General features: G+C 40.1%; 4 protein-coding genes across 4 annotated transcripts; all 4 read left to right on the plus strand.

The window, feature by feature from the left end:
• Window positions 1–151: 151 nt before the first annotated feature.
• Window positions 152–5019, plus strand: LOC113265684 (keratin-associated protein 9-3-like). Its single transcript, XM_048224683.2, has 2 exons — window positions 152–326; window positions 4275–5019. Exons 1-2 carry the CDS (start codon window positions 198–200, stop codon window positions 4716–4718), a joined length of 573 nt encoding a protein of 190 aa, XP_048080640.1. The 5' UTR covers window positions 152–197; the 3' UTR covers window positions 4719–5019.
• Window positions 5020–7181: 2162 nt separating this feature from the next.
• Window positions 7182–13055, plus strand: LOC113250027 (keratin-associated protein 9-3-like). The gene has a single exon (XM_057318276.1). It carries the CDS (start codon window positions 11802–11804, stop codon window positions 12204–12206), a length of 405 nt encoding a protein of 134 aa, XP_057174259.1. The 5' UTR covers window positions 7182–11801; the 3' UTR covers window positions 12207–13055.
• A 5301-nt stretch (window positions 13056–18356) lies between these two features.
• On the plus strand, window positions 18357–18776 carry LOC125283412 (keratin-associated protein 9-3-like). The gene has a single exon (XM_048224676.1). It carries the CDS (start codon window positions 18357–18359, stop codon window positions 18774–18776), a length of 420 nt encoding a protein of 139 aa, XP_048080633.1.
• A 101-nt stretch (window positions 18777–18877) lies between these two features.
• On the plus strand, window positions 18878–22040 carry LOC125283411 (keratin-associated protein 9-3-like). The gene has a single exon (XM_048224668.2). It carries the CDS (start codon window positions 20997–20999, stop codon window positions 21414–21416), a length of 420 nt encoding a protein of 139 aa, XP_048080625.1. The 5' UTR covers window positions 18878–20996; the 3' UTR covers window positions 21417–22040.
• Window positions 22041–26915: the final 4875 nt, after the last annotated feature.

A 26915-nucleotide genomic window follows, 5' to 3' on the forward strand; every position in this document is an offset into this window, starting at 1 on the left:
TCATGAGTATGTCACAAGCAATGCAATCATTACTCAAAACAAAATTCTACCTAATTGGCCAAAAGATAAATGGGGGGGGGGTGTCATCAGCAGCTGGCCAGGGTATATAAAGGCCCCCGAGCAGGACAAAGACATTCACACCTGACAACACCCAAATCCTCTCACCAGTCCAACCGTAACCAACCCCAGACATCACCATGTCCGGCTCCTGCTGCGGCTCCACCTGCTCCTCCTCGGGCTGTGGGGGAGGCTGCTGCCAGCCCTGCTGCTGCCGCGACCCCTGCTGCTGCCGCCCCGTGTCCTGCCAGACCACCGTGTGCCGCCCCGTGACCTGCACCTGCCGCTGCACGCGCCCCATCTGTGAGCCCTGCCGCCGCCCTGTCTGCTGTGACCCCTGCTCCCTGCAGGAGGGCTGCTGCCGCCCCATCAGCTGCTGCCCCACGTCCTGCACGGCCGTGGTCTGCCGCCCCTGCTGCTGGGCCTCCACCTGCTGCCAGCCCATCTCTGTGCAGGCGCCCTGCTGCCGCCCCCCCTGCTGCCAGCCTGCCCCCTGCCGCACCACCTGCAGGACCTCCCCCTGCTGCTGAGCAGTGCACCGACGGTTTAGAACAAGCAATCAACCTTCTGAAAAAGTCATACTCCCATCTCTACCTAACAAACCTCCTGCCCTGAACCATCAAGACCCAAGTCAACCAGAGGTTGAATGGAAATCCAGGCTCATCTATTAAGATTTGGGCTGGTCTCAAGTCTTTGTAACAGTATCAACTCCCTTCTTCCCAATGTAGATCTTAGGACTTGTGGCATGCTTGTTTTCTAATAAACTTCTCTTCTTTGGCAAAGCAAATACATATTTGGTTTTACTTATTCATTCTAATTTTTTTCATTAAATTTAAATAAAACAAAATGTGCTGATTGCCTACCATCTGCAAATCACAGGCTAGATGGTATACAATAGAAATTAAAATTGAGTTAAAAATGTTCTCCTCTTAAAGTAACTTCTAGAGAGATAAATGAAAGTCATAATAACACAACTAAAAATTAGAAAATGAAAAAAAGTATAACACTTTGGTGTCAATAGAGAAATCACTATTGGCTGGGGAGAGAGACTGAAAAGGGAGCTAGCATTTTATATGGGTTAAGATTTCAGCATGCAGGGGCGCCTGGGTGGCACAGCGGTTAAGCGTCTGCCTTCGGCTCAGGGCGTGATCCCGGCGTTATGGGATCGAGCCCCACATCAGGCTCCTCTGCTATGAGCCTGCTTCTTCCTCTCCCACTCCCCCTGCTTGTGTTCCCTCTCTCGCTGGCTGTCTCTATCTCTGTCGAATAAATAAATAAAATCTTTAAAAAAAAAAAAAAAGATTTCAGCATGCAGATCTAAGGGAAGACGGCATTCTCAACACTGGTAACAGTACGCACAAAGGTACAGAGAGAGGGATTGTTCATAGGATAGTTTGGCTGGGAACACTGGATATATGGAGAATAATAATGGAAGATAAATTTGAAAAATATGTATGCTTTGAATACTAACCAAAGGAGTATGCCTTTAATGCAATAAGTACTAAGGAGCAGTTGAAAGCCTTGGGGCAAGTGAATGGCGTGACAGGCATTGGGCATCAGGATGATTCTTATGGTAGCTGCTTATCAAAAAATAAGGCCAAAGGCTAGACATATAATGGCTATACAGAAACAAATCAAGAGGCCATTGTACTGGTCCAAGCGATACACAATAACAACTGACCTACGATGATAGCCATGGAATAAAGAAGACACAAAGAGTATGGCAGACATAGAAACCCAGAAGGTATGTTACCTAATATGAATGTGGGAAACAAGAAACAATTAAGAATCAAATGTGTTACTGCGGCTCTAGAGAAAACTCTTCTGGTCAGAAGACACTTAAAAGAATCTTAACATATTCATGCTTATTTACTGTGTATTTAAAGTTACTACTCCAGGGGCACCTGGGTGGCACAGCGGTGAAGCGTCTGCCTTCGGCTCAGGGCGTGATCCCGGCGTTATAGGATCGAGCCCCACATCAGGCTCCTCTGCTGTGAGCCTGCCTCTTCCTCTCCCACTCCCCCTGCTTGTGTTCCCTCTCTCTCTGGCTGTCTCTATCTCTATCAAATAAATAAATAAAATCTTTAAAAAAAATAAAAAATAAAAAAAGTTACTACTCCATAGCATTTCTGCTCACTATTAATATTTCTATTCTTGAGCTATTATATTTTTTTAAATGGAAGACAATGAGTTTTAATAATTAATTGATCCTGGAAAAGAGCATGGTATAAAATTAAATGAATTGATGTAGGCGGGAGAGATCGGAGTTTTATACCCAGCTCTTCTGGCTGTGTACTGTGTGAATAAAGCAAGTCACTAACCTCTCCAAAATGCAGCCACTACTGGACTCCGTAGTATTCTAACATCAACTGATGCCAAGAGGAAATGAAAAACAGTGTGTACCACAATATTAGTGTTCCAGTAAAACTATGAGGATAGATGGTAGTAAATATGACTCTTTTCCGTGATTCATCCCTCCTATCAGTACCACAATGATTTGTACACTAGAGCAAGATGTGAGGCTGACAGATTGAATCTTGCTTTCTTCACAACCATTCAGTGCTCTGTGTATAATATGATGATTTAATAAACATCTGCTACTTATAAAAACGATCTGTTTCTTTTTTTAATGATGTCAGTCTCTATAACTATACAATCAAATGTTTGGACAAGGTGATTTATTAATTTTTTGATCTCTGGTATTTGATGATTCCTTCAGCCACTTTTCAATTTCATACCTATAGTCATGGTTATCATATGACACGAACATCTTTCTTGACAGCGGCATGAATCACATTCTAATGTAATTCTATAGCTGCACAAACCAATACTTCCACCTTATAAAAAGCTAACTATGTGCTTCTACTAAAGATTGGAAGGAAAGAATAAACCTACCACAAGTAGCAATAATATGCTCCTTTGACCACTTTTTTTTTTCATTTCCCCCCGTGTAACCCTATACATTCTTCTTTTGACAACACATTCTTTCAACAACCACCAAAACTGTTTCAAATTTATTTTACTGAAATTTATATCCAGCTTTCTGGCTGTGTACTGTGTAAATGGAGCAAGTCACTTACCTCTTCAAATTACAGCCATTCCTAGATTCAACCATATTCTAACACCAGCTGGTGCTGAGGAGAAATTAAAAGTGGTCCATACCACAACATCAATCCCTTTACACTTATACCTTAAGTATAAGGTAGATTTAATCTCTTTGTACTTATACCTACTGAATGATATTTGATCATTCATTTCCTACCCTGCCTAATATACACTGTAATCCAGAAAAAGTATCTCCTACCTCCTGCTTTTTCTTTTATTGATTCCCCTCATAAATTCAATTGTCATGCTCTTTGGTCTAATATCCTTTCACAGGACACATGGTGTACTTATATAAAATGACATAAACCAAAAATAAATCCCTCCTTTGAGAAATACCGTCTAGATAATCCACATAGCAGTGATTTTTATCCTTCATAGAAAAATATAAATTACACTTAAAATTTTGTGTGATATTTTCCTAATTACTGGCTATGAATTTTAGCCTTTCTTTTAAATTCATGCTAATAAAATATCCACAGTAAATTGGAATGGGAACAGTTTTTGTTCTACAGGTCTTCCTGAGTGACACTTTCTCAAATCTGAATGTGTGAAGTTCAGGAGAGATCATGGAAATTGGAGAGATCCAATTTCTGGAAATTCATGAATTTCTATGAATGGGAAGTTTATCAGAGTTTCTGTCTGGCTGACTGTAGGGACTATAATATAAGATTATATCAAAACAAATATAAAGAGAGTCTTACATAAAAGACAGTCAGTTGTTAATAATTTTTTTCTGGAGACTTGAGTTTGGTGAATATGACCCTAAAAATCACATCATCTTATGAGTGAGAGTCACTTTGTCAGGTGACGTTATCATAAATGCAGAATGGAAGCTGGGGCTTGAGGAGAAATTACAGCATTGTTTGGAAATGAAACAACAACATTTCTACTAAGGACAAAAACATTTAGTGAGTATTAGCTGAGCAATAAGGAAAAACCAATGTGGGGATGCATTTAAAATAACTCAATATTTGAACAAAGGACTCTAGAAAAGCTTGTTTAAAGAGTAACAAGATAAAAATGCTGCCCACCACAAACACAGGAACTGGCCAAGACCTATAAAAGGCAGGGAACAAGCAGCTCTAACTCAGAAACTCCACCAAGCAACCCAGCTCCTGACCATGGCCTGCTGCTCCACTAGCTTCTGCGGATTTCCCACCTGCTCCACCAGTGGGAACTGCGGCTCCAGCTGCTGCCAGCCAACCAGCTGCCAGACTAGCTGCTGCCAGCCAACCAGCTGCCAACCCAGCTGCTGCCAGCCCAGCTGCTGCCAGCCCAGCTGCTGTGGGACCGGCTGTGGCACTGGTGGTGGCCAGGAGGGTGGCGTGAGCTGCCGAGTCAGGTGGTGCCGCCCTGACTGCCGCGTGGAGGACACCTGCCTGCCCCCCTGCTGCGTGGTGAGCTGCACGCCTCCAACCTGCTGCCAGCTGCACCATGCCCAGGCCTCCTGCTGCCGCCCATCCTACTGTGGACAGTCCTGCTGCCGCCCAGCCTGCTGCTGCTACTGCTGCCAGCCCAGCTGCTGCCAGCCCACCTGTTGTGAGCCCACCTGCTGAAAACCTTCTAAAGGAATCCTGAGAAACTGGCACTTCAAAACGAGCCAATGTAGAGTCCCAACAAACCTCTGAGCTTCAATACCCATAACCCAGCTTGCAAACTCTTGTCACATGGCTACATAATTTTCCTAAAATGTGAATTTATAATCAAAGACCAAAAATATTTCATAAATCTGGATAGGAATAGAAGTCCTACCATGTTAGGAGGAATATGTAAAACTTTACTATAAATATCTGAAATAGTTCCACAGTTCATTGGATTTGGGATTTAATAAAATTTTTATTCTTCAGTGATGAAGTCCTTGTTGGAGCTTTCTTTTCTTTGGAATTTGTTATTGCTATTGGGGTACCTGGATTTTTCAAAATCTTAGTAACTGTGGTATGGCAGTATGGTTTTTCTTTATTTTTGTCCTTTTATAAAGGTCTTTAAAAGATAGTTTTCCTTTGTTTTACCATTAAATGGCCCAATATTCTGCAGCCAAAATCTATGATTAAAAGAATCTATCAGTATTTAGAAATTACATCCCAAGGTCCTCACATGTGCGAACTGATGGGCTACGTGTTCCAGAAGATCGAGTTTACAAAAAGGACTTTTTATGTCATTTAACTTCTTGAGGTGTTACCAAATCTATTCATTTCATTCGTATATGACTCTGTGTACAATTCTTTCAATTATCAATGGTACAAAAGGGTAATACCTAATTGGAAAGACAGTAAACGCAAGATTTCAAAGTACCAGCATAAGATGTAAAGGCATCCTAAGTTCTCGTCCCTACTTTGTAACTAAGAATCCACGGATTCTTGAGCAAGGCCTTTCACCTGCCTGGGCACCAGTTTAGAAAGCCTGGAAAATAAGAGACCTGACTTTCATTGCTTACAATATCCCTCCCAGGCATAGGACGGATTATTTCCTAAACAGGTGATGCACTGACAGTTGGACTCTTCAGATGCGCAACAGGGAAAAAGTATTCACTGGTCAAATCATGTTGCATGCATTTTCATCATCTTGAAGGTTTATAAGAGCACATCGGAATATTAAAGAAAGCTCTATAACCATTACTCCCAAACTGACTTAGTCAGGGAAACTTCCATTCATTTATTACCAACTAACACCCTGTAACACTAGTATTCCTCACAATATACTCTGGAAAAATGATGAAAGGGAATTTCAACTAATGTTTCTATAACATCTATATAGTTCTTTCATGCATTGTTAAGTAGAAAATAAATATTCACTATAGGAATGGATTTAAACAAGCATGATACGGGCATTCACTGTGCCCATTCTTTAATCTCCAGAGAGAGTTCCAGAATGAAGGATGAAATAAAAAACACATAATAAGAACTTCTATTTTAATGGATAAAATCTTTTTTTTTAGATTATTTATTTATTTATTTGACAGAGAGAGAGAGACGCAGGCAGAGGGAGAGGGAGGAGCAGGCTCCCCGCTGAGCAGGGAGCCCAATGTGGGACTTGATCCCAGGACCCCGGCATCATGACCTGAGCTGAAGATAGACACATAACTGACAGAGCCACCCAGGCGCCCCATAAAATCTTTGATTTTAAAATCAAAGTGGTAAAGCAGTGCCTGCAGATAAAGGGGAATGGGGAGTGACTACTAAAGACTACCAGGTGTTCTTCTAGGGTGATGAAAAAGCTTTTAAACTAGAGAGAGGAATGGTGGTTGCAAAACATTATGGATGCACTAAGGGCCACTCAATTGTACATTTTAAAATGGTTTAGTGTATGTTGTGTGAACTTTACCTCAACTTAAAAACTAAGTCAAAGGGATGGGGTCTCCACTAGCACGACTTTACCAGAATTAGAAAAAGGCACCACCTTTAGGTAGACACAGTCTGAAGAATACACAACTTACTGAGCCTACAGAATCTTTACGTGAAAAAGATTCTCCATCCTCTAGGTGCACAGACCCCCCCCCATCAGGGTACACATTCACAATGTGTCTAAAACATGTTCAATACTCTATGTCCCTCATATAACACTCTCTTATCTTTCAAAAGATTAGGAAGGCTTAGGTTGGATGTACCTTTGACTTAGAAGGCTTCTGCTTAGAAGCACCAAAAGAACCAGGTTGACATTCAGAGAGAAGATCTTACTACTTGGTTTAAAATAAAAAGTTGGGGATGTTCAATTGGTTGGTATATCAACCATGTCTTATCACTCAGGAACCTAAGTAAGGCAGAGGCAACTAAATTAGAGAACTAGTAAAATGGACTTTAAGGAATTGAGAGAGGCCCCAAAATTTACAGTAAGAAACCCAGAACCTTCATCTCTTGAAGAAAAATAACTCAAATATTAGTATCTATAAACAGAAGGCAAACTTTCAATAGTAAGAAACAAACACATCCCTTCTTCTTACGGTACTATTGGGTCTGGGCCCCATTGCTTAAATGAAGTAATGAAAGCCAAACGGAATATGCATAGTAATAAAATAGTTTTTTTTTTAATTTTTTATTATGTTATGTTATTCACATCATTCCTGGGTCTGTCTGTGAAGGTGTTTATAGAAAGAATTAGCATATGAATCTGTAGAATGAGTAAAGAACACTGCCTTCACCAATGTGGGTGGGCATCACCCAATCCATTGAGATCCCAAATAGAACAAAAAGAAAAAGGGCGAACTGTTCTATGGCTCAAGATGGGACATCCATCTTCTCCGGCCCTCAGACTTCAGTGCTGCTGGTGGGACTTCTCAGGCTCCATGTAGTATAAGCCAATACCTCACAATAAATCTCTTTCTACATATTTATATATATCCTACTGGTTCTGTTTCTCTGGAGAACTCTGGCTAAAACACCTAATAGTTCTCTGAGGGCAACTGAAGACCACAAACATGAAAACTGAGTTAAGTTTTGCACCGAGGGAGATGCTGAAAACAGTGCCACATGGGGTGGGTGCAGGAGGAAAGCACAGAAATGGAGACCTAAGAGACAGCACTACTATCTCCAGTGCTCTTATCAGGAGGTATTTCAACTCCTCAAACATCTAAATTTTTTGCAAGGGGAGATAAATGTTTCTGCAAGGGGAGATAAATGTTTCTATCATTTATCAAAACCATTTATCATTTATCAAAATCAAAGATTCTACTGAATTTAAATATGAATTAAATAGCTCCTGAAATTGTAATGGTGATAAATCTACGTATTCCCAACATCCCAGGTAAAAAAAAATTAGGTAATCAAAGAACCTGTGATGTAGATCTGCTTAAGGAGAGGAAGCAAAAAATTCACATACCTTTTAACTCACATTTGATGTGGGATTTGAAAATGTCTTCTTTTTTTTTTTAATATTTTTTTAATTTTATTATGTTAGTCACCATACATACATCCCTGGTTTTTGATGTAAAGCTCGATGATTCATTAGTTGCGTATAACACCCAGTGCACCATGCAATACGTGCCCTCCTTACTACCCATCACCGGTCTATCCCATTCCCCCACACCCCTCCCCTCTGAAGCCCTCAGTTTGCTTCTCAGAGTCCATAGTCTCTCATGCTTCATTCCCCCTTCTGATTACCCCCCTTTCTTTATCCCTTTCTTCTCCTACCGATCTTCCTACTTCTTATGTTCCATAGATGAGAGAAATCATATGATAATTGTCTTTCTCTGCTTGACTTATTTCACTTAGCATTATCTTCTCCAGTGCTGTCCATGTTGCAGCAAATGTTGAGAACTCGTTCTTTCTGATAGCTGAATAATATTCCATTGTATATATGGACCACAACTTCTTAATCCAGTCATCTGTTGAAGGGCATCTTGGTTCCTTCCATGATTTAGCTATTGTGGACAATGCTGCTATGAACATTGGGGTGCATATGGCCCTTCTCTTCACTACGTCTGTATCTCTGGGGTAAATACCCAGTAGTGCAATGGCTGGATCATAGGGTAGCTCAATTTTTAACTTTTTAAGGGACCTCCACACTGTTTTCCAGAGTGGCTGTATCAACTTGCATTCCCACCAACAATGTAGGAGGGATCCCCTTTCTCCACATCCTCTCCAACAATTGTTGTTTCTTGCCTTGTCAATTTTTGCCATTCTAACTGGCGTAAGGTGGTATCATAGTGTGGTTTTGATTTGAATTTCCCTGTTGGCAAATGATTTTGAACATTTTTTCATGTGTCTGTCAGCCATTTGTATGTCTTCATTGGAAAAGTGTCTGTTCATATCTTCTGCCCATTTTATGATTTATTTGTTTCTCGTGTATTAAGTTTGAGAAGTTCTTTGTAGATCTTGGATACCAGTCTTTTATCTGTAGTAACATTTGCAAATATATTCTCCCATTCCGTGGGCTGCCTCTTAGTTTTTTTGACTGTTTCCTTGGCTGTGCAGAAGCTTTTTATCTTGATGAAGACCCACAAGTTCATTTTATCTTTTGTTTCTCTTGCCTTTGGAGAGCTGTCATGAAAAAGGTTGCTGTGGCTGATGTCGTAGAGGTTGCTGCCTATGTTCTCCTCTAGGATTTTGATGGATTCCTGTCTCACATCGAGGTCTTTCATCCATTTAGAGTTTATCTATCAGTGTCATAAATTTTATCAGCAAGAAAAAAGCCAAAAATCATATGATTCTCTCAACAGATAGCAGAAAAAGCATTGGACAAAATACAGTATCCTTTCCTGATTAAAACCCTTCAGAGTGTAGGGATAGAGGGTACATTCCTCAATCTCATAAAAACCATCTATGAAAAGCCCACAGCAAATATCATTCTCAATGGGGAAAAGCTGGAAGCCATTCCCTTAAGATCAGGAACATGACAAGGATGCCCACTCTCACTATTATTATTCAACATAGTACTAGAAGTCCTTGCAACAGCAATCAGACAACAAAAAGGGATAAAAGGTATCCAAATCCGCAAAGAAGTAGTCAAACTGTCTCTCTTCGCAGATGACATGATAATCTATATGGAAAACCCAAAAGACTCCACCCCCAAACTACTAGAAGTTATGGAGCAATTCAGTAATGTGGCGGGATACAAAATCAATGCTCAAAAATCAGTTGCATTTCTATACACGAATAATGAGACTGAAGAAAGAGAAATTAGGGAATCTGTTCCATTTACAATAGCACCAAAAATCATACATTACCTTGGAATTAAATTAACCACAGACGTAAAGGATCTATATTCTAGAAACTACAAATCACTCTTGAAAGACATTGAAGAAGACACAAAAAGATGGAAAAATATTCATGCTCATGGATCGGAAGAATTAACATAGTTAAAATGTCCATGCTACCCAGAGCAATCTGCACTTTCAATGCTATCCCGATCAAAATACCAATGACATTTTTCAAAGAACTGGAACAAATAGTCCTTAAATTTGTGTGGAACCAGAAAAGGCCCCGAATCAACAAGGAATTGTTGAAAAGGGAAAACAAAGCTGGGGGCATCACGTTGCCGGATTTCAAGCTGTACTACAAAGCTGTGATCACAAAGACAGCATGGTACTGACACAAAAACACAGACCAATGGAACAGAATAGAGAACCCAGAAATGGACCGTCGGCTCTTTGGGCAACTAATTTTTGACAAGCAGGAAAAAACATCCAGTGGAAAAAAGATAGTCTCTTCAATAAATGGTGCTGGGAAAATTGGACAGCTACATGCAAAAGAATGAAACTTGACCACTCTCTCACACCATACACAAAGAAAATGTCTTAATTCTGATTTGGGAAGAGTTATGATATTAACTCAAAGCTGTCATTTCTGGAGAAGCAAAACTAACACCTGGTATTCTGGTTCAAACTCTGTAAGTGGCATTTTAACTTCCATTTCTCTATAATAGAATCCACACTCAACGAAGGCCAGGTCCCCTTTCATTGTCTTTCATTGCACCTACACAAAACCTTCATCTTCATCCTCATCAGTTGCCTCATTCAAGCTGTATTAACTCTCAGCACGTTGGACTAGTTTCTAATGTGCACAGTAAACTGCATGCTGCAGCTCTAACACGTCACAGTGTGACACATGCTCCAGTGTCAATACACTGAGTGCGATTTGTATGCAGTTAAGGACATCCTAGGATCAAAGTTTAGAAGAAGTCACAAATCAAATAGATTACCATTTTTAGCACTTGTGATTTTCTTGAAATGTACTTATTATGCAGTTAAAAAATAAAAATTTCCAGAGAAGTCCTAATAAATAGTGCTATTATGCATCCAAAGCTCTGCCTTTCTTCCCCTGACTCTAAAAAAGCTTTAAAGTGGACAAATTTTACATCTTTCTTTTATCATTTGATTTTTCTAGAACAACTGCTTATATAGAAAACTGAGTACTGACTATAGTGGTTGAAAGAGTTTAGTCTAGAGTCAGATGATGTGGATTCAAATTTCAGATTCACCACTTGTTGCTATGAACCTGGGCAAGAGATGTAAATCTGTCTGAGGCTCAGTTTCCTTACATGGATGACGGGAGTAGGTACAGGCATGGCTCATAGGATTGCAGTAAAAATTAAATGATACATGCAAAGTAGTCAGAACCATGTGAGCACCTAAGTGCTCCAGGAATTGTGATCAGTAACAATTCATCCACATTTCTCAGTCCCCCCAAAAAGCATCCCTTTCTGGCCAGCTGGATCACTTTGCTTCATAGTCAAATTGAAGATGAAAAAGATAAAGGAGCAGTAGTTGACATTGGAACCATGTTGCTGGGAATTAAACTGTCATGTGAGACCCAAAAGCTCGATGATCAGGGTCAACACTGAGTAATACTGACACTCCTTGAAGGTGAGGCATCAATTATTCTTAGGGCAATGACCAAATTTTAACAAATATGGGGGATTATGGGTTACGTACCCAATGAACGCCAGTGACTACTTGACTGTGGTAAAGAATCTTAATTGAAGACCAAATAAAATGAACTTATAAAGGCTTTCAGAGGTTGAACAAATAACTCAGGAATAGGGCAATTATTATTCAGAGATAGATTATTTATACACAAACAAGGAAGAGATTCTGAGAATTATGTAAATCATAGCTAGTCAAGGCTTATAAAAGGACCAACGTGAAAGTCACCACCAAAACTCAAAAACTTCTCTTAGCAACCCAACTCTCAGCTCAGCTCCTGACCATGGCCTGCTGCTCCACTAGCTTCTGCGGATTTCCCACCTGCTCCACCAGTGGGAACTGCGGCTCCAGCTGCTGCCAGCCAACCAGCTGCCAGACTAGCTGCTGCCAGCCAACCAGCTGCCAACCCAGCTGCTGCCAGCCCAGCTGCTGTGGGACCGGCTGTGGCACTGGCGGTGGCCAGGAGGGTGGCGTGAGCTGCCGAGTCAGGTGGTGCCGCCCTGACTGCCGCGTGGAGGACACCTGCCTGCCCCCCTGCTGCGTGGTGAGCTGCACGCCTCCAACCTGCTGCCAGCTGCACCATGCCCAGGCCTCCTGCTGCCGCCCATCCTACTGTGGACAGTCCTGCTGCCGCCCAGCCTGCTGCTGCTACTGCTGCCAGCCCAGCTGCTGCCAGCCCACCTGCTGAAAGCCAGGTTGCTAACTTTTTATTTGAAGTTTCAACCTCCAAATCAATTCATGAACTAATTATCTCTTCCACCACCTGTGGACCACCAACAAATTCTTGAACTTTTATTTGGTTTTTGTTGTGGGGGATACCAAATATTTGGGCCTCACAGACCTATCTGATTCAATTCTGGAAAGACCTTGATCTCCCCAATGAGGTTGCCAAAATACAAATTTAACTCAAGAAATTGTCTTCAGCATGCATTTGAATCTACTCTGTGACTCAGTGCCACCAATGCTGCGGAAGAATCTTCTGTCCTCCTCAGATATGTTCACCTCCTATACGTCACCATACTGCAAACTACACTTTTTATGAAAGCAGAATAATATACCAAGGTCTATTAAATTATATCTATTTGGTGCAGCAAACATATCTTTTTCTTCATTGAGTGTGCTCTTGATTTCATAAAAAGTCATAAAAGGTTTTAGTCTGGTTTTGCTATCCCACGCTGCTTTCTAGGAAATTTGACCAGATCTAATGGAGGTTAATCCCCAAAAAAAGATACAGCAAAGGCCATTATACAGGGCCTCAGAAGTGGCACAGGCTCTATATCCATATCCTGTCCTCACAAAGTGCTTTCATAACCAGAAAGTTATAGAAGTCAGGAACTCTGAGGGGCACCTGAGTGGCTCAGTCATTAAGCGTCTGCCTTCGGCTCAGGTCATGATCCCGGCATCCTGGGATCGAGCCCCGCATTGGGCTCCCTGCTCAGCGGAAAGCCTGCTTCTCCCTCTCCCACTCCCCCTGCTTGTGTTCCCTCTCTCGCTGTCTCTCTCTGTGTCAAATAAATAAAGTCTTTATATTAAAAAAAAAAAAAGTCAGGTACTCTGAACCCAGAGCCAGAATATGATGTATTTTTTTCAAGTCTGTTAGAAGAATGCTCTTTCAGGCAATCTTCAAACTGTGGGAACATAATGCTGATACATTACACTCTTCCATTTATACATAGCCTTGCAGAGTAAAGCAAGAGAGCTACAAGTTGGGGAAGCCTCTTGGAGGAAAGATGCTTTTGGTTAGATGGAGAATTTTACTTTTTTTCCCGTTTCTAAACTGAAAGTGAGGATAATAACATAACAAATTTGGTTTAAAATTTTCACTTAGAAATACATGTATTTATTATACATACACACGCATTTATACATAATACACAATAAATGAAAAAATAACATACAATGAACTTATACATATTTAAACACAGCATCAGGAAATGCTTCATAAATCCTGGTAGTTTTTGGACAAGGATCAAGATTAATTTCTGGTTTCTTGGACTTAGAACTGGAAGGAGCCAGGTGCTCCTGTGTGGCTCAGTCAGTTGAGTGACCGACTCTTGGTTTCAGCTCAGGTTGTGATCTCACAGTAATGGGACTGAGCCCCTCGTCACGCTCCGGGCTTAGCTCCAAGTCTGCTTTAGATTTTTTCTCCCTCTCCTTCTTGGTCGGTCTCTCTCTCTCCCCCCCCCCCACCCCCGTCTCCCTCTCCCTCTAAAATAAATAAATAAATCTTTAAAAAAAAAAAAGAGAGAGAGAGAGAACTGGAGGGAATGAAGATAATTCTTTTTTATTAAAAATATTACTTTGGTCAAGATTACAATGCTTTATTCATTCAAGGGTTAATGAAAATCCAGAAATTAGGAAGCATGAATAAAGGATACCATGTAAGCAAAGAATCAGCTTCCCCAACATTTATTCTAGAGACCTGATCTAATCCAGAAGACACCCTTGAACAACAGAACAAAAATGAAAACATGTTTTGTCCTCTTGTTCCTTTGATTTTAACTACTGACCACTTTCAGGTATCACTACCTAAGAGCTCCTGCTGAGAAAAAAGTATAAAATAAAATGACAAGTGACTTGGGTAAATGCAAATTTGGCTGTTTATCATTACAGTACACTGCCAATCATTCCTTCCTTCCTTGATTCAACAAGCATTTACTGAGTGCCTACATTCAAGATTGTACAGAAAGACACTATACCAAAATGAATCAGACATGGCAGACCATGCCCTTAAGGAATGAATGATCTGGTACAGCAATTACACAGTTTTAGCCCTGGAGTGTCTGAGAGATCATCTCATTTTACAGATGAATAAAACAATGTTCAGGGGGATTAAGTAACTTTTCTAAGGTCACAGAATACACTTAATGGTAGAACCGGTTTGAAAAGCCTGTTTAGTTTAATTAGCTTAATTTAGTTTTCATAATCACCTAAAGCTGGACTCCTTTAAAGTCCCTTTTAGCTTAAAATACTATGATTTTTTAATTCAAAAGCACAACTAGAAACAATGGAGGATTTATCAATAGAGGGATGATTGAACAGAATGTGGTATGATCATACTCTGAAATACTGCATAGCTTTTTAAAAGAATGACTAATACCTATGGGATAGGCAAAAAAAATTAGATAACCTAGATAAAATGGATAAATTCCTAGAATCACATAACCTATCAAAACTGAATCATGAAGAAATAGAAAATCTGAACAGATTTATAACTAGCAAGGAGATTAAATCAGTAATAAAAGAACCTCCCAACAAATAAAATCCCAGTACCAGAAGCTTCACTGGTAAATTCTACCAAACATTTAAAGAAAAGTTAAAATCAATCATCCTCTAACTCTTCTAACAAATTACAGAGGAGGGAACACTTCCAAACTCACTCTGTGAGGCTAGCATTACCCTGATACCAAAGCCAAAGACACTACAGAAGAGAAAACTAGAGACCAATATCCCTGATGAATACTGATGCAGTATTCCTCAACAAAATACTATCAAACCGAATTCAACAGTACATTAAAAAGATTATTACACACCACGACCTAGTGGGATTTTTTTTTAAAAGATTTTATTTATTTATTTGCCAGAGATAGAGACAGCCAGCGAGAGAGGGAACACAAGCAGGGGGAGTGGGAAAGGAAGAAGCAGGCTCATAGCAGAGGAGCCTGATGTGGGGCTCGATCCCAGAACGCCGGGATCACGTCCTGAGCTGAAGGCAGACGCTTAACCGCTGCACCACCCAGGCGCCCCGACCTAGTGGGATTTTATCCTAGAATGCAAGGATGGTTCAACAGACAAAAATCAATGAATGTAATACATCGCATAACAGAATGAAGGGGGAAAAACACATGGTTATCTCAATAGATGGAGAAAAAGAATTTGATGAAATTCAACACTTTCGTAATAAAAAAATAACAGAAAATGAAAACACTCAACAAACTAGGAATAGAAGGAAACTATATCAGCCTAATAAAAGCCATATATGAAAGCCCACACTAACATCATACTCAGTGGTAAAAGACTGAAAGCTTCTCCCCTAAGATTAGGAAAAAGAGAAGGGTGCCCACTTCTATCTATTCTATTTATCATAGTACTAGAAGTCCCAGCTAGAGCAATTAGACAAGAAAAAGAAGTAAACAGCATCCAAATAAGAAAGAAGTAGTAAAATTGTCTCTCCTTGCAGATGACATGATATGATATACAGAAAACCCTAAGGACTCCACCCAAAAAAAAAAAAAAAGGAGAAGAAAATGGTTAGAACTAATCAACAAATTCAGTAGAGTTGTAGGATACAAAATCGATATACAAATCAGCTGCATTTCTATATACTAACAACAATCTATCAGAAAGAGAAATTAAGGGGTACCTGGGTGGCTCATTTAGTTAAGTGTCAGACTCTTGATTTCAGCTCAGGTCGTAATCTCAGGGTTGTGAGATTGAGCCCCACATTAGGCTCCACACTGAGCATGGAGTCTGCTTAAGATTCTCTCTCTCCCCTTTGAGAAAGAGGAACAAAGCTGGAGGCATCATACCTCCTGATTTCAAACTATATTACAAAGCTACAGTAATCAAAACAGTACGGTACTAGCATAAAGGCAGTCATATAGACAAATGGAATAGAAGGAAAAGCCCAGAAAGAAACCTTTACATATACAGTCAAATAATTTTCAACAAGAATGTCAAGACCATTCAATCGGGAAGGACAGTCTCTTCAACAAATGGTGCTGGGAAAAGTGGATATCCACATGCAAAAGAATAAAGGTGGACCCCTCCATTAAACCATACACTAAAATTAATTGAAGATGGATAAAAAACCTGAAGTTAGGAGCTAAAACTGTAAAACTCTTAGAAGAAAACACAGGGGGAAAGCTTCATGACACTGGATTTGGCAGTGATTTCTTGGATATGACACCAAAAGCATATACAACAAAAGTAAAAAACACACAAATTTAACTACCAAAATTAAAAACTTCTGTGCATCAAAGGACCAATGAACAAAATGAAATTCAATCTACAGAATGGGAGAAAGATTTGCAAATCATATACCCAGTAAGAAGCTAATATCTAGACTACATGAAGAACTCCTACAACACAACAACAATTAAAAATTGGGCAAAGGACATGAATGGACATTTCTCCAAAGAAGATAAACAGCCAACAAGCATATGAAAAAATGTTTCATATCACCAGTCATTACAAAAATGCAAATCAAAACCACAATGACATACAACCTCATACCCACTAGAATGTCTAGTCTCAAAAAACTCAAAAAGTGCTGGCAATGATGTGGAGCAATTGGAACCCTTGTATACTGTTGGTGGAAATGTGCAGCCACTATGGGAAACTGTATGGCAGTTACCCAAAAAACCGAAAATAGAATTACCATGTGATCCAGCAATTCCACTTCTAGGAATATACCCAAAAGAATTGAGAGTATGATCTTGAAGAGATATTTGTATACCCACGATCATGGTCACATTAATCACAAGAGCCAAAAGGCTGGAAGCAGCCCAAGTGTCCATCAATAGAGTAAAGGATAAACAAATCGTGGTGTATACATACAGTGGAATAGTACTGAGCCTTAAAAAGGAAGGAAATTCTGATACATTCTATAACATGGATGAATCTTGAGGACAGTATGCTAAGTGAAATAAGGCATTCATTAAAAAGATATACTGTATGATTCCACTTATATGAGGCACCTAGGTTGGTAGATTCATCAATACAAAGAGTGAAAAAGTGGTTACCAAAGATCTAGGGAAGAGAGAATGGAAAGGTTGTTCTTTAATGGACAAAAAGTTTCTCTTTTGGAGGTTAAAAAGAGTTGTGGAAATTGCACACCAATGTGAATGTACTTCACACTAATGAACAGTGCACTTAATGGTTAAGATGGTAAATTTTATATTATGTGTATTTTACTATAATTAAAACTTTTTAAAAATACATAAAGACCGCAACTTTTACTTAACTAGATGAACTATCTATCTATCTATGCTGGTTTATGTCTCCAAAAACAGGGAGACAGCTGTCAAAGAATACGCACCAAACTGTTAATATTTATTATTTCTGAAGTACCAGTGTTGAAGGGGATGGGTGTTTTGGGGAAATGAGGAAAAATAAATTTATTTATATGCCTGTGTTCTGTTTGACTTAAAATATGTATTCATTACTAGCATATATTTTTAATTTAGTAGAGTCACAAAACAATCTACCAGCAAAAGTCATTAAGGGTTTCAACTGGGAATATGTACACTGAGGGTTGAAGGCAAAAATACTGGTTAGAGCTCTTAGTATCCTGTAACTTGCACAAACAGATCCTAGAAAGGCATAGTGCTTTTGGATGTTGATTAATTTGGATAGCTCACGTTTTGATGACACTAACATTAGTCATTCCAAATCTGAACAAACTCTATTTATGAAGTCCCGATCCTTAATTTAGGAAGAAAATGCTCCATTTAGATATAAACTCGGCCTAAAGGTTAACAAAGGACAGGTATGACAAAGCAAGCCAGGGTTGGCCCAGCTCTAGTCTGTCATGTGATTTCCATAAAGAGGTGTTGCTCTGATTGGCTTCCATAATGATCCAGAGGGCAAAGAAGAAATACAATGAAACTTAATTGAATAATGACCAAAGCAGGCTATTGAAATGCTATTAATAACTTTCTAAACAACTCAGGGATCAGCCAATCAGAGACTTACTTTGCAAATGGTATCAAGGAACAATGCTGAACGTCAGGGAAATATGCAGCTCTAGGAAATATATAAAAGGCCAGATGTAGAAGGTACAGCCTAAACTCAAAAACTTCTCTTAGCAACCCAACTCTCAGCTCAGCTCCTGACCATGGCCTGCTGCTCCACTAGCTTCTGCGGATTTCCCACCTGCTCCACCAGTGGGAACTGCGGCTCCAGCTGCTGCCAGCCAACCAGCTGCCAGACCAGCTGCTGCCAGCCAACTAGCTGCCAACCCAGCTGCTGCCAGCCCAGCTGCTGCCAGCCCAGCTGCTGTGGGACCGGCTGTGGCACTGGCGGTGGCCAGGAGGGTGGCGTGAGCTGCCGAGTCAGGTGGTGCCGCCCTGACTGCCGCGTGGAGGACACCTGCCTGCCCCCCTGCTGCGTGGTGAGCTGCACGCCTCCAACCTGCTGCCAGCTGCACCATGCCCAGGCCTCCTGCTGCCGCCCATCCTATTGTGGACAGTCCTGCTGCCGCCCAGCCTGCTGCTGCTACTGCTGCCAGCCCAGCTGCTGCCAGCCCACCTGCTAAAAGCAAGGGGGATTAATTAAGAATGAAAGGGGAAATGAAACAAACTGCTCTATCTCTGAAGAAGCGTTCAATTTTACCCCCATGCTAAGTATCGTGATGTTTCTAAGCCACTCAGAAATAATGAGTCTTAGGACCCTCTTGGATGTGAATTAGCACACTGAAAGCATGTATCAATCAGAGTGTCTAGATATCCTGCCTTGCTTGAAAAGGCACCAGAGTAGAGCATTTCTTCATTTCAGTGACATCTCTGGTCTCCTCCCCATCTCTTGATCCCCACGTATTTTCAGACCTGCTTTCTCCTTGAATATCCCATTAATTTCAAATAAAATGTTTAAATGTGTAAAGCAAACTGAGTTATTCTCTTCCTTCTACCTCTAAGCTTGTCCATCTTTAGCTGGAATTCAAGAAGAGTGGAATTTCATTTTGATAATAATCCTAAAGCATAAACATAAATTCTAAACCAGAAAAATTAAATACTAATTATACTATGCTTGAATCCATCAGTTAATAAAATGCTTCATGCATTAAATAATCTTTATAGTTATTCAAATACTTAAAATGTTCTAACCTATTATGATTAGGTCTAAACCAGTAAAGCCACCTTGGGCTCAAATTTTCAGGTTGCTCAAATCTATGGGATTTCTACCCAGAGGTACCTCTACCATTGTAATCTCCTTCCAGTTTATATACTAGATGTTCTCCTTCATGTGTGCCTAATATCTAAAGATTGTATTACTTACTAAGTAAATTTTAAAATATCTACCAGATACTTTTAGATACTATTTTCCAAGAGCATTTATGTTTAATTTCTATGTCTTAGTCTATTATATTCTTCCCACTGGTCCCCAAATTGCTCTCCAAGTTGCAACTCCCAACACTCACCTCCATTTACTGTGAGTTCATATAAAATGTATCTCTGATCTAAGTGAGGATAGAACAAAGAGCCAGGGAGATACCCTGTGAGTTCTACCACCACCATTGGTCAGACACGCGCATTAGAAATCTCAAACTATGTATGTTGCACTTTGCAACCCAATTTGAAAGATTTCTCCTAGGAAGTTAACATAAATCTAGAAAAAAAACATCTTTGCCACTGAATTTTTTAATTCCTCATTAAGTATTTTAGTACAATATATAAAATACAATAGGACAAAATATAGGACACTTTATGAAAAATATTTTTCAAGTTATTTACAAGCTCCCAGCACTTACCTCTATCATTTAATTGGTAGCAATTGGTAAATCAAACACATTTGACAATGATAGATCAAACGCATTTCAAAGAATATAGTAGATGGCAGTGCATTCTTCAAAATGTCATAACTCCCAGATGTTTTTCCCTGAGACTTGGTTCAACTATTCCAGCAGTAGAAAAATATTTCAGTACTTCCTACTCTCTTTTGACAACAACAAGGACTCCTCCATGAGAGGCACTACAGCTTGAAAGTTCTATTAAATCATTTATAAGTGGTACATGTGTCCATGAATCATGTCTTTTACTCCACCCATTCAAAATCAGATTCGGTAAGCATTTATTAAAGTTCTACCTGAAGCTAAGCACTCTGCAAGATACCTTTACATAAACTATGTCACTTGATTCACAAGAAAAGATTTCTGACCTAGAATATGAATATTTACATATTTCAAAATGATTGAAATCAAAGGAACTATAACAGTAATTTGATTTGATGTTGGAGTAAATTAGTAGGAAGCTTTTAATTATGTATAACCAAAGGTACTCCTCAATTCAAGGGATGTTCCAATGTCCTAAACGCAACAGAATTCAGTCTATATAGCCAGAAGGAAGAAATAATAGTTAAAACTAAGAGCACACTTATCCTTAGCCTTAGAGATATGGACAGAGTGTCACGTGAAATAACCACCTCTACAAAATGAGGGTGTTGACGTGGACTGAAATGGAAGAACTCTTTGAACATGGAAAACCACAAATGTATTCCAAAGAGCAAAGGACCAATATGAGGAGTCCAAATGAAACTATAAAACAAAGTAATTTCTAAACTGCTGTTCATAATGGGTCATAAGTATTTCAATGCACGCCAATCAGAGGACCAATGAGAAACAAATTTAAACAAAAACAAGGAAGATATGTTAAGAATTTTATAAATAGAAGCTGGCTCAGATATATAAAAGGCCTGCCTGACATAGACGTTACCATCAAAACACCTACAAGCAACCCAACTCTCAGCTCAGCTCCTGACCATGGCCTGCTGCTCCACTAGCTTCTGCGGATTTCCCACCTGCTCCACCAGTGGGAACTGTGGCTCCAGCTGCTGCCAGCCAACCAGCTGCCAGACTAGCTGCTGCCAGCCAACCAGCTGCCAACCCAGCTGCTGCCAACCCAGCTGCTGCCAGCCCAGCTGCTGTGGGACCGGCTGTGGCACTGGCGGTGGCCAGGAGGGTGGCGTGAGCTGCCGAGTCAGGTGGTGCCGCCCTGACTGCCGCGTGGAGGACACCTGCCTGCCCCCCTGCTGCGTGGTGAGCTGCACGCCTCCAACCTGCTGCCAGCTGCACCATGCCCAGGCCTCCTGCTGCCGCCCATCCTACTGTGGACAGTCCTGCTGCCGCCCAGCCTGCTGCTGCTACTGCTGCCAGCCCAGCTGCTGCCAGCCCACCTGCTGAAAGCCAGGTTGCTGATTCCCAGTTGCCCAGTTGAACAGCGTATCTCCTCAACCACCCCTGGACCACCACAAGTTCTTCAACTTCCATTTGCATTTTTGTTATGGGGGCTACCAAGCATATGAGTTTTATCTGATTTCATTCTGCAGTGAATACCTTAATTGTCTGCTGCAGACACAGAAATGCTGTGAACCTACCAGCTGACTATCAAAACTCTTTGGATATACTATTTCTGATTTTTCTGCAGGGTTGAAAATTACTGATATACTGTGGAATTAATCCTTGAGAACTACCCACAAGTATAATTCTTCTCTGCTTTATAATCTATTTTTAGCTCTGTTTACCTAACATTTTTTTCTAACATCAAAGGCACCAGAATATAGTCAAGTGACTTTCCTCATTGGTCACCAGACAGAATGGAAGCTCTTCACCCAATATTCACCTTCTAAGAAGCAGGCTAGACTTCTTCACATTTCAACATCTGATTCCATCCCTTTTTTTGCAGGGGGGAGGATCATAATGATCTTGCCTGTTGGCTATTTCAATTACATCTGTGATACAGCGTTTTCTGTCATTTCTTAATAAATATTGTAACTGGGCAAACAAACCATAGTCTGTGTTTCCACTTGTACATAAAATGGGTTAACTGTGGTAATTCATGAATGCCTACTTGGAGAAATACATCTGTTTCTTTTTAAAAGAAATTGAAATCATATATAGTGTATTTATTCATTCATTCACTCCATAAACATTTATCGACCACCACTTCTAAAGCAGGGACTATGGAGATCAGAATGATGAAGACTTAATTCTTATCCTTGAGGACTTTGCTATCCAGTAAGAAAAGTATATGTGTGAAAATAGTGACGAACAATTTAACAAGATAAACTGTAGTCTCTTAATAGTTGGTAGAAAAAATCTCCAGCTTAGGGAGATGCTTTTGTGGCCAGTAAGCCTTGATGGTCCAACTTACAACCGATGTGACATGCATGTTGGCAAACCCAAACCCTAAGAGAAGGATGTAAAATAATTACACATGAGACAGAAGGATTTTTTTTTTTAACTCCAGAAAGGAAGTGAGAAGAAGAAAGAAGAGAGGAGAGACCCGGTCAGGAGGTCATGAATATTACTCTACGTTTCATCCCCATTAAGTTACCAAACTCACACAATCCTTAGGATAGGTCAACTTTCCCATGAATACCAGTAAAAGGGCTGAGTTTCATGTCTGGGTTGATTCAAAGGGAGTTGGTGACAACCCAGGACCCAGACAGAGCAGGGGGAACTACAGGAAAGTAATGCCTCAGGAACGCTCAGAAATTGTGGAGAGGCTCCGAATGGCCACTGCTCTGGAAGGTAATATCTTGGTTACAGACTGCAAAAAAAGAAGATGGAAGGGCCAGAAACAAATTCAAAAAGGAAAAGATCACTTTGGGACCAGCTGGGGTTATGTCAGGAGCAGCATCTGGAAAGGCTTCACAAGGAAGATAATCTTTGGGGCCCTGAAGATCATTCTAAATGGGAGGAAAAGAGGAAAAAAGAGTTCAAGCTGCACACTATTAGAGTGGCTAAAATCCAAAGCAATGACAACACCAAACGCTGGTGAAATGCTGCTGGAGCAACAAGAATTCTCTCTCATTGCTGGTGGGAATGCACAATGGCACAGCCACTTTGGAAGACAGCTGTGCTGTTTCTTACCAAGCTAAACACAGGCTTATCATACAATCCAGCAATTGTGCTCCTATGTATTTATCCAAATAAGCTGAAAATGTACGTCCACAAAAACACATGCATGAATGTTTATAGCAGCTTTATTCATAACTGCCAAGAACTGGAAGCAACAAAGATGTTCTTCGACAGGTGAATGGAAAAACTATATTACATCTATGCAATGGAATACCATTCTGTGATAAAAAGAAATGATTTATCAAGCCACAAAAAGACATGGAAGAATATTAAATGCATATTACTAAGTGAAAGAAGCCAATCTAAAAAGGCTACATGCTATATGATTCCACCTACATAACATTCTGAAAAAGACAAAACCAGAGAGACATTAAAATGTTGCCAAAATGTTCTGTCTACTATGCCCTGCAGATGCCTGTAGTCCAGCATTAAAATAACAAGCTTATAAATTAAAAAAACTAAAGTTATAGAAATAGACACAGGACTGGCCTGTAAAATCTAAACAGAAGTCAGTTATGGGCTTTTAAGAAAGCTTCCTTTTATTGATAAAAGGGACACATGCTGCTGGTGCGTCTACTTCTTCTTCACCCAGACTATTCTTTTCACTTTAAACCCAGGTATGATTCCTGGAACTCCAAAATCCCAAGAGAATGGAAGGGATGCTGGTCCTGGCATAGCTAAGCCTCTGCACCATTGCTAGCAGCTGCCTACCTGTGAGAAGAATAAGTCCTTTGATCAAGCCAGTATCTGTTGGCTCTTCCAAAACTGGAAACCTAGAACATTCTTAACCACTACACTATGCAATAGACTGCAATAAGGTCTCAAAACGGAAACTTTCTGTGTGTGTGTGTGTGTGTGTGTGTGTGTGTGTGTGTGTGTGTGTGTAAACACCTATGAGGACGTGAGATGCATAAATAGTTCAGTGACAGGAAAAGCACATCAATTACAAATTCTAAAGCAAAAGTGAGGAGCATTTTTAATTGAGGTTCATCGACCATAATGTGGGTAGATGGATAACAAAACGGATAGAAGAAATCAGGATGGGGGGATTAAGGTAATAAATGATGGAGAAAACAATGAAAAGGAAAAGCACAAAATAGAGGAGAAAAGACAGAAAGAAGACACAGTGAAAAAGACTAGGGACAAGAGAAAGAAAAGAAAAGGGGGGAAATGATGCGGAAGACAGGCATGAAGGAGAGAGATGAGAACCACCGTGGCCTTGCTTAGTGCCACACCCTGTGCCGTGGGCTAATGACATTTTGTGTACACTTTATACATCAATTTTTGAAATAGATATTGTTATCCTGGCTTGTAAGTGAAGAAAGTAAGTCTAAATGAAGCTAAATAGCTTGCTTAAATCACATATTCTTAAACGTAAACAAAAAACCTAAAATCTGAACCCAAATCTGTCTGACTCCAAAATTCACAGAGAATGAAATTAAGTAATTAGACTTGCAGGAGGTGTTAAGGAGGTTCAGAATATTTTTAAATGGCTATTTTGAAGCTGTGGAAGTCAGAATAAGTTCCTCTTTGTGTCAGTGAAGTTATTGTCTCTCAGTCCACCTGGACAGTGCAGGATAATCTCTTTATTTTAGAGTCAACTTATTAGTAACCTTAATTACATCTGTGAAGTCCCCTTTGTCCCGTAACATATTGATGGGCATGACACCAGGGCTCAGAGGTCATAGGGCCCCAAATTCTGCCTCCCCAAGGGATTACCAGATACTATGTTGACACTAATTCCTAAAGACCCAAAATGTCACTCCAGTCCACCAATGAAAGTGGTGGCTTATGGTGCCCAGGTGATAGCTGGAGTCTTACCGCCTATTTCAATCACAGTGGACCCAGTAGGTCCAGAGATCAATTCCTCAATTTGTGAATCTATAACTGGGATAATCTGCTTGACAATTGGCAGAATTCCCACATTAGCACTCTGGCTTGAGGAATCAAGCTCAAATTGTAGGAAGAACTATAAATAGAAGCCACTGGAAGTTCCCCTCGTTACAAGGGTAGCAAATCACAAAATGATACCATATCCCTGAAGGAACTGTGAAGATGAGCGCCATTTTCAGAGACCTGAATAAAGCCTGGTGGCGATACCTAGCATCTCCCCGCTTACTTTCTTGTTTGTCCTATGGAAAAGGCAGACAAATCTTAGAACATAAGGGTAATTATCTACTATTATCTTAAACTAATTTAGGTAATGGCCCCAATCGGAGCCCACGTTCCAAGATGGGGTTTCTTTCATGGAACAAATCAACATAGCCCCTAGCACCTGGAAGTATGCAGTTTTTGACATGAAAATGCCTTTTTCTCCATATCGGTTTGCAAGGACAATCAGAAGTAGTTTGCTTTTAACTGGTGTGACTAACAGTAACCTTACAAATATTGCCTCAGGGCTGTGTCAACTCTCCTGCTTTCTGTCATAATATGCTTAGCAGAGATCTGAATCATCTTGACATTCCACACATCATATCAGTCCACTACAGTGATGACATCATGCTAATTATTTCTGAGGAACAGGAAGTAGCAAGTACTTTAGATGTCTTAGTAAACACAAGTGAACTCCTGGATTGGAGATAAACCCCACAAAATTAAGGAGGTCACCACCTCACTGAAACTTCTTGGAGTCAAATTGCCTAGAACACGTTGAGATCTCCTTTCTAAGGTGAAAGAAAAACTGCTGTCCCTTGAACTATCTTCAGCTAGGAAAAGCACAACTCTTGGTGGGCTTTTTTGGATTTTTAATTCAATATATACTATGTTTGAGTGTGCCAGTGTAACCCATCTACTGACCTGAAAGAGACAAGACCACTATGAATTCAAGACCTTTCAGAAATTAAGATTTAAGCCATCCCCTATCAGGTAAGGAACCTCAACCAGCTGAAGTCCTGATTGAGCATAAAGAAAACATGAAATGGGTAGTGGAGGAAGAGAGTTATAAACATCAATACAGTCTTGTGACCAATTAGAAGAATTTTAGAAACTATGTGTATTTTCTTCCTTATTTATTTTCCTTCTCCTTTCTCCTTCCCATGTTTAGTGCCATATGCAGTACCCAGACTAAACTTCAAATTAACCCAATTTCATTTAATATTCCATCAGTTCTGTGAAATTCATAGTCTTCTCGGTTTTGTAAGATGAGTAAATTATATCTGAAAGAGGTTAAACAAACTGATATCAGGATCTCAGAGAGATACGTGTACTCCCATGTTCAGTGCAACATTACTCACAACATCTAAGACACGGAAGCAAAGTAAGTATCCAACAATGAGTGATGGATAAAGAAAATATGGTATTCACATACAATGGAATATTATCCAGCTTTAAAAAAAGAAGGAAAATCGTGTTGTTTGCAACAACATGGATGATTATGCCAACATAAATATGCCAGATACAGAACAAATCCTTTCTGACACCACTTATGTGAGGAATCTAAAATAGTCAAACTCATAGAAGCAGGGAATAGAATGGTGGTTACTGATGTGGAGAAAAAGGCAAAAAAAATAATAAATTAAATTTCCTTACAACTTTTTTTAATAATAATATTTTCTTATTATGTTAGTCACCATACAGTACATCCCTAGTTGTTTTTGTTTTGTTTTGTTTTATTTTAATGTTTTTTTATTATATTATGTTAGTCACCATACAGTACATATCCCCGGTTTCCGATGTAAAGCTCGATGCTTCATTAGTTGCGTATAACACCCAGTGCACCATGCAATACGTGCCCTCCTCACTACCCATCACCAGTCCATCCCATTCCCCATCCCCCTCCCCTCTGAAGCCCTCAGTTTGTTTCTCAGAGTCCATAGTCTG

Source organism: Ursus arctos, unplaced genomic scaffold (assembly GCF_023065955.2).
Source record: "Ursus arctos isolate Adak ecotype North America unplaced genomic scaffold, UrsArc2.0 scaffold_24, whole genome shotgun sequence".
Taxonomy (NCBI): domain Eukaryota; kingdom Metazoa; phylum Chordata; class Mammalia; order Carnivora; family Ursidae; genus Ursus; species Ursus arctos.

Excerpts from the sequence above, each read along its gene's own strand:
- LOC113265684 (XM_048224683.2), top strand. The coding sequence starts at position 198 with ATGTCCGGCTCCTGCTGCGGCTCCACCTGCTCCTCCTCGGGCTGTGGG. Across the intron at positions 327-4,274 it reads AGACCACCGTGTGCCGCCCC|CTCCTGACCATGGCCTGCTG; the intron begins GTGACCTGCACC and ends CAAGCAACCCAG.
- LOC113250027 (XM_057318276.1), top strand. The coding sequence starts at position 11,802 with ATGGCCTGCTGCTCCACTAGCTTCTGCGGATTTCCCACCTGCTCCACC.
- LOC125283412 (XM_048224676.1), top strand. The coding sequence starts at position 18,357 with ATGGCCTGCTGCTCCACTAGCTTCTGCGGATTTCCCACCTGCTCCACC.
- LOC125283411 (XM_048224668.2), top strand. The coding sequence starts at position 20,997 with ATGGCCTGCTGCTCCACTAGCTTCTGCGGATTTCCCACCTGCTCCACC.